The following is a 17,687-nucleotide window of genomic DNA, read 5'->3' as shown; positions in this document are numbered from 1 at the left end:
GGACAGTAGTAGCTATAGGAGGATGGTATCTGACCATGTGTTTTTCAGGATGATTTTGATAATGATGTGGATGCTCTTCTGGAAGAGGGCCTTCGAGCTCCCAAAAAGAGGAGAATAGATGAAAAATATGGAGGTGAGAGTGATCACCCATCTGACGGAGAGACAAGTGTGCAGCCAATGATGACCAAAATAAAAACTGTACTTAAAAGTAAGCTACTTTTCATTAAACCTTTATAATTTTTCTGAGGTGCATATAGAATTGTGGGTAATTCAGTATAGGAATTTAGTAAAGACAGACTGGTATAGTTCTTATCGTTCAAGAGCCTCACCTCATAGGATATGCCCACTAAATTTCCAGACTTCAGCATTTAATGTTTGAGAATTTTTGTGTTCAACCCTTCTCCATAATGTGCAAATATATTGTGTGGATTTATGATATAGGGAATGCTTCTGCACTAGCAGGCAGATGAACTATATAATTTACTCTTTCTTCCATCTTTAACATCATGGCATGGCCAAAAAGTGGTAATATTCTTCTGCTACTTTGGTCACTTAAATTTTGTTGTTGAAGTTGTCTTATTTTACAGGGAATATTTCATATATGCAACACATGGTATAAAGAACTATTGGAAAAGTCAGTTGCTTGCATTTATGTAGTATTCTCCATCCAGACATTGCAAAGCTCTTAAATCAGAACCAATCCAGAAGAATGCAACTGAAAATAGTCTAAATTAGATTTAAACTCAGTCTAATCTTGAGTAATATATTTTAAAAAATGCATCATATTATATATACAAATTAAAAAATATTTTTTCAACACTATTCTAGCCATCAGCTGGCTTAGTGAGTCCATTCTGTGCCTTTCAAGGTAGGAAGCAGTGAGACTGTACTACCTTGAATGAGAGCATAAGAATCTTTCCCTAACATTGTTTGGAGTTGTCACCTTTATCAAATGAATTGTATCGTAATGGCTAAGGTAGCTGATTTAAGTATGAAAAGGTTGGATGAAGGATGGTTTTGTTGGAATGAGAGAGAAGGGGTGTGAGAGGATGAAAGTGAAATGGGGGAGGAGAGTGAAAAGCATAATGTACAGGGAGGTTGACGCTGAGCAGTTGAGTGATTGCAGTGGTGTAGAAGAGAGGCTGGATGGAAGTAGAGCCAGCAACCACTGGTAATGCAGTGATGTGTGTGAGAAATATAAAGTCCAAATTTCACAGATAAGTAAGTAGTATTGTCAGGTAGGTGATGCCTCTTCTTGGTTCAGTAGGAGTGAGCTTGCTTGAGCCTTGACTTGCATCTGTGCCCTTGGCTGATCTGGCTGCTTGGGAGAAAAACCTTGGAGGGTCAAGGGCTTTCTGAATTCTGCTTTTTTCCATATGAGAGAGAGACAGAACTCTTTTGAGAGAATATTTCATACTTTTCCACAAGGTATATTGGTGGGTTTTTAGGGCTTCATTAGATTTCGTACTGGCTTGCCACTATTAATGAGAGGGAAATGGAACTGAACAAGGGAATTAAAATGATTTAATTTGTATTGGAAAAAGAATAGTAATATAGACTTCTTTTTATATGAATATGGGGAAATAATCCATAGATAGGCAGACACCACTGAATTTGGAACTAACACAATTTACTAGTGTATCCTACTTCTTGTTCAGAATTTTTTTTGGTTTTGTTTTAGATGTAAACAAAATTTAATAATATCTGTGGGGGGTGGGAGGGGAAGTACCCATGATATTTCTTAGTTTTGTAATGGATTTTTGGGGTTTTAGGTGGAAGAATGTTCTCAGGATATAGAATCAGAAATTAATTTTTAATAAAATCAGATTGTTTACCATTCTTGAATATAATCTGCATGAGTTTGTCTTTTTCCTTTCATAAAGGTCGTGGCCGTCCTCCAACGGAACCATTGCCTGATGGATGGATAATGACATTCCATAACTCAGGCATTCCTGTATATCTGCACAGAGAATCCAGAGTTGTTACCTGGTCCAGACCTTATTTCTTGGGAACAGGAAGCATAAGGGTAGGGGTCTGAACTGTTAATTATAATTTTAATGTTTTGAGTTATTTAAAAATATTAGGTATCACTTCATGCATTTGTTGTAATTGGTCAAAACTGTTTTGGAATTGTGTTTTGAGGAATTTTTCAAACCTTTAAGATTGTATTTAAAGAGAGATGGTCAGATAGGGAAGTTTGTTTTTTCAAATAATTTTGTGTGTTCTTAACATCTTATTTCATATAGGGTTTTTTTCCCCCACTACACTAAAGTTTGGGTAATTAAAATGGACTAGTCAGTTTTTTACTTTCTGGTTCCCTTGTTCTACCACAATGCTGCAAAATTGTGTTTTATAATACTGCAGGGGTATATCTAAATCATGGGTATTCATTCTGTTTAGCGGGTCAAATTATACTTTAAATTATGGCTTGTGAGTCCAATTCCAAGAACTAGAAATGTGCTACTCATGATCTACAGCAGAACTCCCACAGATTACAATGGGAGTGTGAAGAACCTAAATTTGCCTTAACACCACTAGTTTAAATCCAAACATTCACTGAATTATCTGAAAGCGTTCTTGTTAAGTTTTGTAAATCGTATATAAGATTTGTAATTTAACAAAACCTTGACTTTTCAGCCTAAACTGAATGAATCAGGGCTTTCAACAAAAGGAGTCTTGTTTTGGAGGGGGGAAGCATAGCTACCTATTGTCACTTATAACATCTAGGGTGCCCTGGTGATGAGTGAAGTACAGGGGCCTACGTAGAATTATGTAGTTGTACTGAAAGTTAGTAAATAGAAACTTTCTTGTATTATCTGTTTTCATTTGAGTGAAGTACTGTCTTATTGGGCCAACTTCTGTCACAAGGCTTGGGTCTCTCTCCAACAGAAGTTGATCCAATAAAAGACAGTATTTCACCCACCTTGTCTCTAATATTCTGGGACCAACACGACCACAACACTGCATACAACAGTTTTAGTTTCTTAATTTGACAGCACTCTGTTTGTAATCAATTTAATTATTTCTCCTTTCCCTTAGTTTCCCGTTCTTACTTGCTTGTGTTCTCCATAGATCAGAGGGAGATATGAATACTTAATAAGAAAATACGATTTTAAAAAATGGCAGGGGGATTCAGGGAGAGAATTGGGGCAGGTTTCTAGTATCACAACTACTTCTAACACATCTTGAAACTGGCTAAATTTGTCTTTTGGTCCCTAAATGTATAAGTTCTTGTATAATTGTTCTTATAGAAACATGATCCTCCCTTGAGTAGCATTCCCTGTCTGCATTACAAGAAAATGAAGGACAATGAGGAAAGGGAACAAAACAATGACATAACCCCAAATGGGGAAGTATCGCCTATAAAGCACATAGACAAGTCTTCAGAACTGGACTGCCGAACAGAGGAGCCGGACTCCACTGCTGCTGATTCTGGGCCTTTAGATGAGAGAGACCCTTCAGCGGGTGATGCAGCACCAGGAGCCTTAGGACAAGTTAAGGCCAAAGTTGAAGTGTGTAAAGATGAATCTGTAGGTAAGTCCTGAAAGCAGTGCCTACTGCTGGTTAGAGTAGGGGATTGGCAGTCAAGTCTTCTAGATTTTATTTCTGACTGATGTTGATTCACTGCTTGACCTTGGGCAAGTTCTCTCATTTCTCTCTCCTTCAGTTCCTCATCTGCAAAGTGGAGGGCATGGGGGGTGGGAAGGAAGATACATACTCAATTCTGTAAAGCAGTTTGATCCTCGTGGAATGGAGGTATGTAAGGGTGGAATACTTTTGAGGATTGCTGAGTGTCAACATGAAAGGATCTTTTAGCTATAGAAATTTGAGAATTATCAGACTATAGTACTGTAAACTTGTATTTTATGCTCTTAAGGATTAATTAGAGGATTTAAATTACAAAATAAATAAATAACTACTACTACTTGAGTCATCCTTTTATAAAGTATTATTCCTTTACCCATCTGAGGGATTATCTACACACATTTTCTATGCTGATTTAGCTATATTGGTTTGTAACCTGTTTATCTGAGGCACAGCATGCAGTTAAACTGGTATAGCTTATTCATGTACATTGAGGGAGTAAGCTATACTAGTATAATTGTACAACCACTAGTGGGCATGCTGCTTTAACAGTTTTTTTAACAAAACAGAAAATTATACTCATAACTGAAATAAGTTTTTGTACCAATATAGTCTATGAAGACAGGGTCTGAATCCCTTCCCTGTCAACTTTCCAATCAAGCCTCATTATGAACCTTGTCAGTGATTTACCTTGAGTGCTAATAGTGTGTATCGCTGGTTGTCAGCAATACTGCTATGGTTCATGGGCCACAAATGGTCTACATTGTCTTTTAAATTTAAACTTATCCTTGGCTTTAGGTGCTTATCCATTAAACTATAAGACTATGTATATGTAAAGATGAAATACACGGACTATATAAGCCATCATTGAATCGTAGCTAATACTTCCCAACAAGACCAATATCCACAATAACCCGTTACTATCCTCTGTACATACTCCATTAGTCTGCTCCTCTTCTAAAAGGCAGGAAGTAAAATATGGGTGGTTCAGTGTCACTGGAGAGCTAACAATTCATGTAATGATAGAGCAAGCAAGAGAGCATATTTGAAAACTTCAGAAAACACGCTGCAAAGAGCTTTCCATCTACCCCCTTTTTAATATATCTTGAGGGGATGGAAGCTCCTGTAGCTTCCACTGATTGCATCTGCAACAGTATCCCGTGCAGGAGACAGGGCTGTGCCTCAGCTAACCAGGTCTTAAACTATTTCATGCTTATAGATTAAAACAAACACTATAAATTCTATCTAGAAGCTAATAGGCAGCCAGTGGTGATTATGGAGCACCAGAGTAAAGTGTTCTTTCTATGATGTCTTGCTTAATAAGGATTTGGCCATAATATGCCCTGGCCTCAGCTTCCAGATTGTCTCATGGTATAGTCCTGTGTAGAGTCCATTAGAGGTAGCCTCCAGATTACAGGAGCATGAATAACTGTTAAAGTAGAACCTCATTAAAGTAATATAATTATTCAAGATGGGCTTTGTAAACTTCTTAAGCAACAAGTTAAAATGGATTCTTTTTTAGACTTGTGTGAAAATGTAAGGTTAGAACAGAATTATGGGGAAAATGCAGATTATTTCTAATAGTATGGAACAATATACTAACTAAATAAGAATACATGAACTTAAGTTCAGTGTCTTGCCCAAAATATTTTTAAAAAATACCTGTTATTAGTTTAATATTTTCAGTGTTGTGAGCTGTTTTGGTGGTCTTTCAATGAGCTGTCATTTTATTGATATTTCCTGCTAAGAAGTATATAGTGCTGATGTAGTTTGTGCTGAATGAAGTGACTACTCAGCCGACAGACAAAGGAAGCTGAACTGTAAAGAGAACCTCTATGATGCAATAGTATAGAGGTTGTGGATGGCAGTGGTGGTTGTATCTTAAAAATGTCCAGGGTATCAGCTGAGAGTAAAATAAAAAAGCTTGCTTTTATGATTACAAGGTGACCTGCATTTTAGAACCCTTGGCAGACCCTTTCAGCTGTCGCTGCCTTCTCCTCCCCTCCTTCCCCCTCTCACCCCCCTTGCAGCCTTGGCTTCCTGCACCTCTAAAGGGTGAAACACTGTGATTCATCCACTCTTGGACTGGATCTCTGGGTTAATCTCGCTATTTCCCAGCCTTGTTAACGTGATGGGCCCAACTGTATTTGGCACCTGCAAGAAAATGTCTTTCCAGGGGCCTGTGACCACTGTCTGATTAAAATGACAAGTTCAATCAAAATGTACTGTTTATTCGTTCAGAGGAACGTAACAAGCAGAGGAAAAGGGTTAAAACAACAAAAGGCCTATTATACCACGGTCTTACCAAAAACTTTCCCTTTCCTTGCAGTTTTTTGGTAAGTTCCATTCAGCCCAGTGGTTAAAACACTGGACTGGGACTTGGGGGATGTTCACTTCACCTCTTTGTACTTTTGTAAAAATGGGGTTAATGATACTGACTTCCTTTTATAAAGTATTTAAGATACACTGATGAAAAATGCTATAAAAGAGCTAGGTAGTGGTGGTGGTATTAAGACTTCTGGGGTGGGAAAAATAGATGGAGTTGCTGCATTCTCTGCATTTTTCTGTCAGACTCTCTCTTCCAGCAGGTGCTTCCCTCCTTCCTCTCTAGGCATTAGGTTTTAACAGTTTAGTGTCCTTAGGCTCTGACCTAAGGAAAATAAATCCTGTTAATCTGGCTGGAGCCAGGAGGGTTGGCATTTCCCAGTTAATAGTCTCCTCCCCTTCCTCCTTCACTTAAGGACTATTGTTTTCTCTCTGGAGGTATTTTACTTTTGTCACTGTTTTGTTTTCTGCTGGTGTCCCCAGCAGCCTCCTTTGAATAAACTCCATGTTGTCAGAGTAATATCGTGCAAGTAAACCGAGGTACATATTATGACATTCTGGGGTGCAATCCAGATCATTGAGGGGCTGTGTCAATCCTGCCCTGCAACCTGGGGTGCCTCAATGCTTTGCTGCTGTAGCTCCCAACCCAGGCGCCCCCCCCAAACAGCCACACCATGAGTGTCTGTGTATAGCTGCAGCTCTGGTCCAGCAACTCTAATCCCAGCAGCCTGTCAATAAACATAAGCCACACTATGGCATCCAGTAGCCTTGGTTACTACTTCCGGGGTGAGCCCAACATGCTTCCCAGTCCAGGATTTTCCCCAAAAGACGTGTGTTCTGCAATGTCCAGCCCTCTAGTCGACAGTCCAGATATATTAGGTTCAGTGCCCCTCTAAGGGGATCAATGTATAATAGAACCTCAGAATTACAAACAACAGAGTTACAAACTGACCAGTCAGCCACACACCTCATTTAGAACTGAAGTACCTAATCAGGCATCAGCAAAGAAAAAGGGTGGGGGGAGAGGGGAAGGAAATACAGTGCAGTACCATGTTAAACATAAACAACTAAAAAATAAAGGGAAAGGAGCATTTTTCTTCTGCGCAGTTAAGTTTCAAAGCTGTATTAAGTCAATGTTCGGTTGTAAACTTTTGAAAGAACAATCAGAACTTTTTGTTCAGAGTTAGAAACAACCACCTTTCCCGAAGTGCTCATAACTCTGAGGTGCTACTGTACAACAGTTTGATACCATAAATGGAGTTTATGGTTCACAACAAATGGAATTCACAACACTTGATTAGTTTTGATTAAAGAATAAAACAAGTTTATTTAACTACAAAGAGATTTTAAGTGAGTACAGGGATAAGACATTGAAGTCAGAAATGGTTGCAAGAGACAGAAAAATAAAACACTTTATAAATTTAACAAACTAGTTCGAGGTGAAAAGATTAGTTCAAGGTGAAATTCTTATCATAAGATGCCAGTAACATTGCTGACCAGGTTTCAGTTCAGGATCTGTCCCAAGGTCTGCTGTTTCTTTTATCCTCTTCGGTGGAAAAAGAGAGATGGATAGGGAGAGAGAATTTGTAGTGTGTTTGCTTCTCACTTTTATACTTCAGTGACACTTTGAAATGCATTTTCCTGAGGGGTATTCCTAGATAAAGTTCCTTCCGGCTGTGAGGATGAAGACTTGGCATCTTGTTGTGAAAGAGGTTTCATGCTGTTTGCTGAAATGCAGATTTGCCTTGTCTCTCTCTTGCTGTCTCAGGGGTGTGTACTATTTATATGTAAATTGAGATAAACACACATTCCTTAAAGATCTGCTTGACCAGTCCTGCCTAATCAAGGCTGAAGATTTTGTAAAACACAACTTTTTAAAAAAGGACTAAGCTTAAAATTGTGTTTAAATTAAAAATAGATTTTTTAAATAAACGCTATAGAAACAAGTACAGAAAGTTTGAGAGTTTTGTAAAGCCGTGGGATCCAATAAAACTGCACTGTCACTGAAAATATGTAAAATATTAAGTGTTTGACACAGTGGAGTGTTAGTCTTTTTTGACAAAGATACAACCGTTGCACATGTAATAAAAGTCAGGAATGAGTGACTACAAATTTAATTACAAGCAATTTTTCATTAATATTGCCTTTGAGTCTACAGATGACTCTTTTACATAAGGAAGTATAGGAATTAATTGTATTTGATTATTTTTCATAGACCTTGATGACTTTAGACACTACCTTGAAAAGCGTTTTGATTTTGAACAAGTTACCGTAAAAAAATTCAGAACCTGGGCAGAGAGACGACAGTTCAACCGTGAAATGAAGCGGAAGCAGGCGGAGTCTGAGCGGCCTATTCTGCCAGCCAATCAGAAACTCATTACATTGTCTGTGCAAGATGCACCGACAAAGAAAGGTGAGTTACATCTAGTTGGAATTAGAATCTTTTAAATTTGTCACATTCCGGTTTTAAATTTGACTAAAAAAAATTGTAGAAAGTGGTGATTTTTATATGGTCCCATGATTTTAAAAAGTGCCAAAAGTTTATAGTCTTAATACTGTTTTTGTACCTACTATGGACATGGAAAAAGTATTGTTAAAACAGATATTTATTATAGAAAACATTGTGTAGAAGGTACATATTTTTGCTTACACTGTGTAGCATTAATGAAATGTCATCTTTACAGCTTTTATACTGAATCAGTTAATGACAATGATTTTTTTTAAGCAGGTTTGTTTAAAACTCACCCAGCTACAGGTAGTAGGGTGTTTGTAATTCATCCTTAAGACCTTTCTTTTTTGCTCTAGTTTATATTGGTCTTGTGGTATTTGATGTAATATTTATTTTGTAATTTAAATTTACGTCATACTGAGGAGAAAGTTCTAAAAAAATGGTTAAGTTCAACAAGGCTGAATAATTATAGATGATACATACATTTTTGGCAGCATCCAAAAACACATTCAGCCCTGGCTGCAGAATCTGGGAATCCTCTGACACACCAAAGGCTAATGAGCCTGCTGTTCTGCATGGAAAACACTGCTTGACTTCAGAAAGATTGTAGGATGTGTCCTAATAGCATTTATACTGTTTGCTCTAGACTTAGAAGGTGGTGAAGCCTTTTTTAGGCTAAATGGAAATAACTGGGGGTCTCCTGGTAAAGGACTGTCTTTTCCGAGTTCTTTTCTGCTGCCTGCCCTTGCAAAGGAAGTAAAATTGAATTCTACAAGGGAGGATTTTGATTGATTTCTAACCTTATTTCAGATCATAAGTGCTGTGGCAGTACTGACATTTGTAGACTATTCTTGTAATAGCCAGATGATGCCACATTTTAAGCATCTGTTTTTAATCATCAGGAGAGAAATAGTTCCAGAAATGCATCATATACTGACTTTTTAAAATAACTCATTTTAAATAGGCTAATTTATACTCCATGTGCTTGCCAGAAGTAGTTGAATAGAATTAAGGGCCAAACGTATACATAAAATATTAGTGGAAGAGATGTAATCTGTTGCCTTAGTATGGCACACAGTTTTAATCTTTGAGTAGATGCAGCTGTGTATTCCACTTAAGTGTGTGTACACCCATCATGCCAGAGCCAGAGAATTTTGCCTAGCAATACCTGTAGAGCAAGAGCAGGGCCCCCACATGGGGCAGGGAAGGGTACATTTTACTGGGGCCTGGTGTCTTTGTGGGGCTCGGCCCAGGCTGCAACCCCCCATTACCACGAAGAAAAAATTGAGGCTAAATTGTAGATCATGCCTGAGGATATTTATAGAAACTTATTTTCCTGTATTTATTGTCCAGATCTTGAGATTTGCAAATCTTGGAGATTTGTAACACGAGAGGGGGGGCCCATGTTACAAGTTTGTACTGGGCCAGAAAAAATTATGCTTGGACCCTGGATAAGAGTTCCTTCTTATCGCCATAGTTGGAGTCAGAGCTCTGTGTGCTTTCATCTCATAATACCTCTATTTTAGTGACATTTCTAGTTAATTAGTACCCTTTGGACAGGTCTACATTAGAAGCACTACACTGATGCAGCTGTGCTACTGAAGCATGTCTGCTGAAGACGCTATATGCCAGGAGTAGCCAAACTTACTGACTCCCCAAGACCCACCTCCCCACTGGGCAAAATCCTTTAGCACCCACCACCTTGTCGCACGGCAGAAGCTTACCAACCCCATTCTGGTAAGCGATGAATGGGTGGTTCCACGAGCCGTACTTCAACTGTAAAAGAGCTGCATGTGGCTCACAAGCCATAGTTTGGCTACTCGTGCTCTATGCCGATGGGATAGCATCTTCTGTTGACAGAGTGCTGATGTAGACAGCACTTAGGTGACTGTAATTTGCATCACTCGGGGGTGTCTTTTTCACACTCCTGAGTGACGTAAGCTACATAGACTTAAGCAGAAGTATAGAGCTGCCCTGAGCATAGTGTTAGTTAAATTTAGTGTTCGTTAGCTAGCTGTATTTTAAGTATTTCCCTGGTGATGCCTTCACCCTGGGTTTAAACATTTGTCTGGGGGGGGGTGTACGCGTGTGTGAGAGATCCCCAACAACGATCCGCATGTGCGTTGCCTGCTTTACCTAGGTGAAGCCCCTTCAAGAAGCGATGTTCGATTTGCAGATCGTTCACCAAACTGACTCTGATGGTGAGGGATCTTCATCTAAAGCAGCAACAACTCAAACAGGCCATGTGGCCTGCTTCAGCAGTGAGGCCCTTGTCAGATCAGAGGTCACCCTCTGGTTCGGAGAGTACTGCCACTTCATGTCCACTATAACTGAAAGGAGAACAACTAAGGGAGAATAATTTCTTTTTTTGTTTGCTTTTGGTATTTGACAGCACTTAGTCTAGTCAGTTATTTCCTAATATCTTGTACATTAATGTGGTAACATCACTTAGGTACTGCACTGACTAGAGCTTGTGCATGGTCTTCTAAGAACCTGTAGGAGGGTGTTTACTAGTAATTGCAGCAGCAAAGCTGAAACTGAATAGGCATGAGGCAGGTGTATGCACTGAGAGCAGAGTGGGAGGACTGGCCTGAGCATGTATGTACTGTAGGTTGCTTTTGGGCTCACCTACTTTCAGTCTTGTTGGAAAAAACATTATAAACATCAGAGAACATTTAAAAAAAACAAAACAAAATAAGCATGCTGGGTGTGCTTTCTGAGAAACTTGAAGTTTCTGAAATTAGTTTAAAGAATTCAACTAAGGAAACCTTAGTGGCTTCAGAAAAGTGAGTATTTAATAAGCACGTTAGTGTATTTGTCAATCTTAACAGCACTTGCTCTGAGATTTATTTTCTTAGTAATTGTTTTAAAAGCCTTTAAAAATGGATTCTGGAGTTTTAGTAATCCAGGTTTGAGTAAAATGCATTTATCATAATATTTAGATTCATTCATTTGTATAAATGATTGATGGGCAGAGCATTTTTAATCTCAGTAGTTTAGTTTTGGATTTTTTTTGTAGACTGTTTTTCAGAGGACTGGAACTATTTAAATTAAATGTCTTTATTTTCCCAGAGTTTGTCATTAATCCCAATGGGAAGTCTGAAGTTTGCATACTGCATGAATATATGCAACGAGTCCTAAAGGTCCGTCCTGTTTACAATTTCTTTGAATGTGGTAAGTCTGCATGAATTCTAACTTTAGCACAAAGCTTTTGTTCAGTGATACTTATTTTAATGCTTGGGGATCCTGAAAGGCAGCTAAGATATGAAGTCTTTGCTAGTAAGCATCTTGAGAGTATACTGTGGGCCAAATTCCTGCTTGTACAACAGAAGTGGCATAATCTTCTGCCTCCTTTTACCCCTCCCTACTTGTGTGTGAGTCTGTGCACACTACAAAAGCAGTGTTACTATGCAACTCTGAGCTGGAAAAATACTCTGAAATAAAAACTGATGTAGGTAATCTATTAATTTGACTTCCATCTAAAAGGAAACACCATTGAAATGTGGTAATCTTAACTTTACAGTATGACAGTGTTAGTCATAAGGATAGTTAGTGTTTGATTATTTTACTCATGTCACTTAGTACCCAGAAGATTTGATTTGGAGTCCGTTGAATAGCATGTCATGCAGTATTGAACTGATTACTGCTAAAAGAATACTTTTAAAAATAAACACATTGTTTTCAAAATGTCCTTATATTAAAGTTAATATAGATCTTTTAATTAGGAAATGCTTCTTAGGGTATATCTGGACAGGAATAAAAAACCTGCGGAATGATTGTGGCTGGTCTAGGTCAGCTGACTCAGGCTCTTGGAGCTCAGGCTGGGCTGAAAAACTGCTGTGTAGACATTTGGGCAATTTTTCAGTCCACAGTCTGAGCCCTGTGAGCCTGAATCAACTGACCCTAGCCAGCTGTGGGTTTTTTATCCCTGTGTAGATGTATCCTTAACTACTCTCTCTCGTGCTTGGGTAGCTTTAGAAAGTAACTTGAATTAATTTGAACTTTATTTCTCACAAAAATTAGACTGACTTTGGCCAGTCAAAGTTCAGATATCCTCATTATAACTCTTGCATTTCATGTTGAAATTGATCCATATAATTCCTGTCAGTATGGCATGGGGTTCCTCCATAAATCAGGTAACATTAGAATTGTATACATAGAAACTGACTTCTGAAAATATGTGAATGGATACTGAAAATGGCCACTGTTATGTGGTAAATGGATCTATACCTAGTGGCTGTTAATTCTTCAGGATATTGCTGGAATTATAATTTTGTTTGTTCCAATATGGATAGGACAAAAATAAAGTTGGTTAGTTATAGAATGTAGTTTCAATCCAGCTAATAATAGAAAGAGTGTAAAGATGAACTACATGCTTCCCAAAATGATTAAGGGATGGAATGAATTCTGTAGATGGCTGGCTGGCTGAGTTCCTATTGGAATTATTATTTCAAAACTGCTGGGATTTCATTATATTGTAGAATTAATTAGTGATGTTATTGGAGCGCCAAGAGCATTTTTTTGCGTGGGCATCTTATTTTATAGTTTTAAATCTAAATAAATAGATGGAAAAAGAATCAAATTACCCCAAGGTGGTAGACCATATCCTAATAGCTCCTGGCTGAATCTTTAAACTTCCTGCTGAGTTTATCTGCCTCCCGGATAGGATCCTAGTTGGATAAAGATCCAGGGGGACAATTGTCTTTAGGATTCAACCTTAGAGATAAATGAGTTAAATTACATGATCTAACAAAGGCAACCTAAAAATGGCAAATAATTAGCAGATCATAGTTTATTATGCCAAAACCATCTACCTCTTCTACAGATATCTGCCAGGTTTTCCTTGCCTCATCCAGCCACACTCCAGTCTGCCTTACCCAAAGGCATACATAGGCATTTATTGCCTCTGCTTTTATCCATTTCATCAGCTCTATTATGGAGAACTCATGCCAGTCCAGCATGTGTGGTGGGCACATAAACAAGGCATTCAGCTGCTAGATCATGTGTTTTTTTTAAATAAGACCCTTTTCTTCTCAGACCCATTGTGGTAATCTTATTGGATTTGTATTTTGGTATCAGTTATAAAATTTAAAATCTGATATTCAGCATGCAGTTAATGACTAAAAAGTGGAATTGTTTTACAGACCTTAGTTTTACAATTTGGGAGCTCTAGTTCTTCGAAAAAGCACTTTGATACTATGCTCACTATAAAATGCTTAGTTTTTGTGTTAGAACTCTGTATAGGTGGCTCCGAAATTTTGTATGGAATTAAAACCTGAATGTTAGAAACTTTTTTAAAAAAAGATGCTCAGAATGTAGTACAATCACAGTACTTAAATTCAGTATAAGTACATGAGATAGTGGTGATTTCATGGTTGAGATGTCCTTTCTGAGGAAAGATGCATGTGTTTGCATATAAATAGATGAACAGTGATTTTTATTCTGTAGAGGAAGAAGTTATTTTTCAGATCTCTTGAGGTTCAAATGAAAGAGAACGAATCTCTAAGTATGGGGCATTCTCATATTCTTGATGATATTTTTAATGTGTGTTTATATTTAAAAGATTGGAATTTTGAAAAACTTTTCTTTCCCCCATTTTAAGAGAACCCAAGTGAGCCTTTTGGAGCCTCAGTGATTATCGATGGAGTGACTTATGGGGCAGGAACTGCAAGCAGCAAAAAACTCGCCAAGAATAAAGCTGGTAACGTACATACTTGCTAAATACCAGCTGTTGCATTGCTATGCTTGCATCTCTGCTTTGGAGATGATTAGTTAACAACAAGTAGGATTAAATTAAGCTTTTCAATATTCAAGTCAGAGATGTATTTGTGTACATTTTTTTTATAACAATTGATCTGGGGAACACTATTAAATTTACAGTGACTCCTGTCTCAAGCAACTGACTGTGGGATATAGAAATCCTGGAGAAATTTCAGACACTAACATAAATAATAATCTTTTATCTTTAATAAGCAGATATGAAGTAATTTTTTCTAGAAAAGCAATAAGATTTGCTGAGATTTAAGGTCACATAAATGTGAAAGGTAAAATATAATTACGTAATTCTTGTCCTTCTGTGAAATTCTCTGGTCATTTTGATCTCTTTGCTTGGTAATAAAGCAGTCTTGCTTGGGTAGTGTAAGCCATATGGAAATTATTACTCCAGTTTCCAAAGACTACCATTTGCTCCTTATTTACTTTCAGTTGTTTAAGATGTTGACTCTGTTCTGTAATAAATCTCTGCATGATCTGGGGCTTGGATATCTTAGAACTTTGTACTCCTCCCTAGATTTGAATGTTTTGGAGGCCTGCTGCTTTCAAACTCTGACTTCAGGGATTAGCATAAAGACAAAGTATAATATTTTCAGAAGTGCCTAAGTGATTTAGGAACCTAAGGCCTTGGCTACACTTTAAAACCTTGCCAGCTTTACTAGAGCTATACCAACCAAATCCTCCTAGTGCAGATGCACTTATACCAGCAAAATATGCTTTTGCTGATATAGTTTAGACTTGTTTGGCTAATGAAATAAGCTATGCTTGCAAAAGCCCTTTTTTAATGGTATAACTGCATCTATACTTGGGTTTTCACATAGCTATAAAAGCATCATACTTCTAACCAACATAGTGTTACTGGCAAAGCTTTTAAGTGTTGACCTGGCCTTAGTCCTATTGACTGTCAGTGGAACTTGTGCTTCTATGTCACTTTTGAAATAGGAACTTAAGCACTTTTGAAAATTTGACTTAATCACTCTTGTGACTCAGGCTTTTGCCAGAAGCAGTTTTTTATGGGTGAGTGTACAGCTTAATAGTGATGAGTCTCAGTGTTGACTTAGTAAGCTTTAAATACATTGTTTCTGAATGTTGAGACTACTTTTTGTACATTAATAAATTGTGCGCTACATATAGGCTTGGAGGAATTAGATTTTTATTGGTAAATGTCAGTTTCACCGTACGTGAGCAAACCAATGAAAAAAAATTCCATCGATGATCAAAATTTATAGATAGCCAACGTAAGAAAAATGCTGCTTAAGAACTTCAGAGTTTGATTTAAGGATATTTACTTTGTATATTTTGACATGATATTGACAATTTTTCTGAGCCCCCCATCATTTCTGACAGCTGTGGAAATTTAAATTGAGAAATTGAAAATATTTGTTTGTGTTTTATCTATCAAAATTATAAAACAAAATCCAATTCTGCCAAGCTTTATTATAAAGCAGAAAGTAGTTTACCTATCTGTGAGCTGCAGCTCTGAGAATAACGAGAGTTCTGTAGCACTTTAAAGACTAACAAATTTAATTTCAGTCTTTAAAGTGCTACAGAACTCTCGTTGTTTTTGCTGTATACAGACTAACACGGCTACCTCTCTGGAGTTCTGAGAATCTTTCATTATAAAAAGAAGTGATGTTTCCTTGTCATGAACATGCTTTTGTAGAATCTTTGTATGCAATAAACATAACTAAGACATTAAATCATTTCCCACAGCTCGCGCTACACTGGAAATCCTCATTCCTGACTTTGTTAAACAGACCTCTGAAGAAAAGCCCAAAGACAGTGAAGAACTTGAGGTATAAATTAACTTGACCTACTGATATAAAATACCTTCATTTAAAAAGCATTAGACCCCAAAAAGGCAGAGGGTTTATGGATGCTAACTACACAGTAGTAGCAATCAGTCTCCCATTCAGATGGAGATTTTAGTTTAAAGGAAGGCTTGAAATTTATAGTAACAACCTAGTAGCCAAAAAGTGATATAAAAGAAGGTCTGGGCTTCTCTATAGCAAGGTCCAGCATCAATATCCTTGTGGGAAATGCAGACTTCTCCTATGGCATTGTCTCTAGAACCTGCTTGGTGAGGGGAAAAAAGGGATCTCTGATCAAAATTTATTACAACTGATATGAAAGAAGAAGTCCACCCCAAATCTGCTTCAGCTGTTGAAAAGGATAAGCTTGGCAGCTTTATTCCTCTGACCAGCCTCTCCTGGTTGATGCAAGATGAGGAGGCAGGTCTCCACTACTCATCCCCTTCCTCAGTCTCCATTTTGTGAGACTTCCATTACCTGTGAATAACTTTAGTGCTGTCTCTGGTGTTGCTCATAAATTTCCTGAGCAGCATCATGAAGCTGACATACTTGACCATTTCACTGCTGTACACAGGTCTCTGAATAGCAGACATGAAATTTATTCAGATTGTGGTTAATTTTAGTCAGTGGCTTTGAGCAAAGCCAAGCAAAAGCAAAATGGCAAATTGAAGCCATTAGTTTGCTGACTTCATAAGACAACACTGAATCCACTTAAATTTGTTTCACATTTGGAAGTGTCAATGAAAACTTAAATTCTGCAGAAACTGATAACTTGGATCTGATTGGGATTTGTCATGGAGAAGTGGGTACTTATATTTTTTCCTTGTGCTCTTGATGATTTGTGAAAATGATAGTTATGTGAAAAGTCAAACATATTAATGTCTAGAGTTGCTGAAAAGCGCAATGGACAAATAAAACATGTAGAAACTTCAGAAAAGGACCAGACTTCAGTTGCCAAGCCTATTTTGTCCATTAACTCTTCCATTTATCCATGGGGTTCAAGCCTAGCTCATGGTAGTGCAAGCAGCAGCACAAATAAAAATGTACATAAAATCTCTTAATAGAAACTTAGAGATAGATCACTATTTAGATGTGGCTGTTTTAACCAGTACATGCACTGAAAGTGACTTCTTGTGGGTTATCTATACCAGGAGTTTCCAGACTTTTTCATTGTTGATCATTGCTTGATAGAGATATTGTCATGTGGCTTTTTTTGGTCATGATTGCATAACATCCTTATGGCAACTACAACAACTGTTTACATTAAATATTTTAATATCACTTTGTTGCATCTTTTTGATGTGATCAAAGTTTAATCACTGTCTAATTTTGCTCTTAATTCATTATCCCTCATAATTTTTTTTCTTTCCCCTGGCTCTTTCTCTCTTTCCTGGGTCTTCTGTCACTTGCATATACTTCCCAGCCACCTGGTCCTCCATTGCTTCACTAGACATTGTTGGATTGCCTTGTGTTTTCTGCATATTCCTCACATGCTAGTGGTTTCGGTCCCTGAGGCTGGCTTCTTTTCGCTCTTGTCCTTGTTTCTAGCAGTTTCTGCAGGCATCTGTGCTCTTCGTTGCAAACATCTGTAGAGATGGAGAGCCAGCTAATGTGTTTGGGAGTCACTGTTCTAATCTGCCATATCAGTGCTGGAGGAATTGAGCTCATTATTCTTAAATTATCCCTATAAAATTTGTGTTTGATCTTGAAATAGTTAGAGACAGATACTGATTTAAAATAAGACC

At 37.7% G+C, this 17,687-nt stretch overlaps 1 protein-coding gene across 3 annotated transcripts in view; it reads left to right on the top strand.

The window, feature by feature from the left end:
- Positions 1-17,687, top strand: part of DGCR8 (DGCR8 microprocessor complex subunit) — a 33,539-nt gene that overhangs the window by 8,985 nt on the left and 6,867 nt on the right. For all 3 annotated transcript variants that reach the window (XM_067539824.1, XM_067539825.1, XM_067539827.1), the window contains 7 exons: positions 49-208; positions 1,884-2,026; positions 3,252-3,534; positions 8,126-8,323; positions 11,432-11,533; positions 13,962-14,060; positions 15,845-15,927. In XM_067539824.1, the coding sequence (XP_067395925.1) occupies positions 49-208; positions 1,884-2,026; positions 3,252-3,534; positions 8,126-8,323; positions 11,432-11,533; positions 13,962-14,060; positions 15,845-15,927 (1,068 nt within the window). The remainder of the gene's footprint in view (positions 1-48; positions 209-1,883; positions 2,027-3,251; positions 3,535-8,125; positions 8,324-11,431; positions 11,534-13,961; positions 14,061-15,844; positions 15,928-17,687) is intronic.

This window comes from Emydura macquarii, unplaced genomic scaffold, assembly GCF_026122565.2.
Source record: "Emydura macquarii macquarii isolate MOO-44397 ecotype Brisbane River unplaced genomic scaffold, CSIRO-AGI_Emac_v2 contig_554, whole genome shotgun sequence".
Classification (NCBI taxonomy): Eukaryota; Metazoa; Chordata; order Testudines; family Chelidae; genus Emydura; species Emydura macquarii.
Note: the sequence above shows the minus strand (reverse complement) of the source record. Positions and strands in the feature narration are given on the sequence as shown.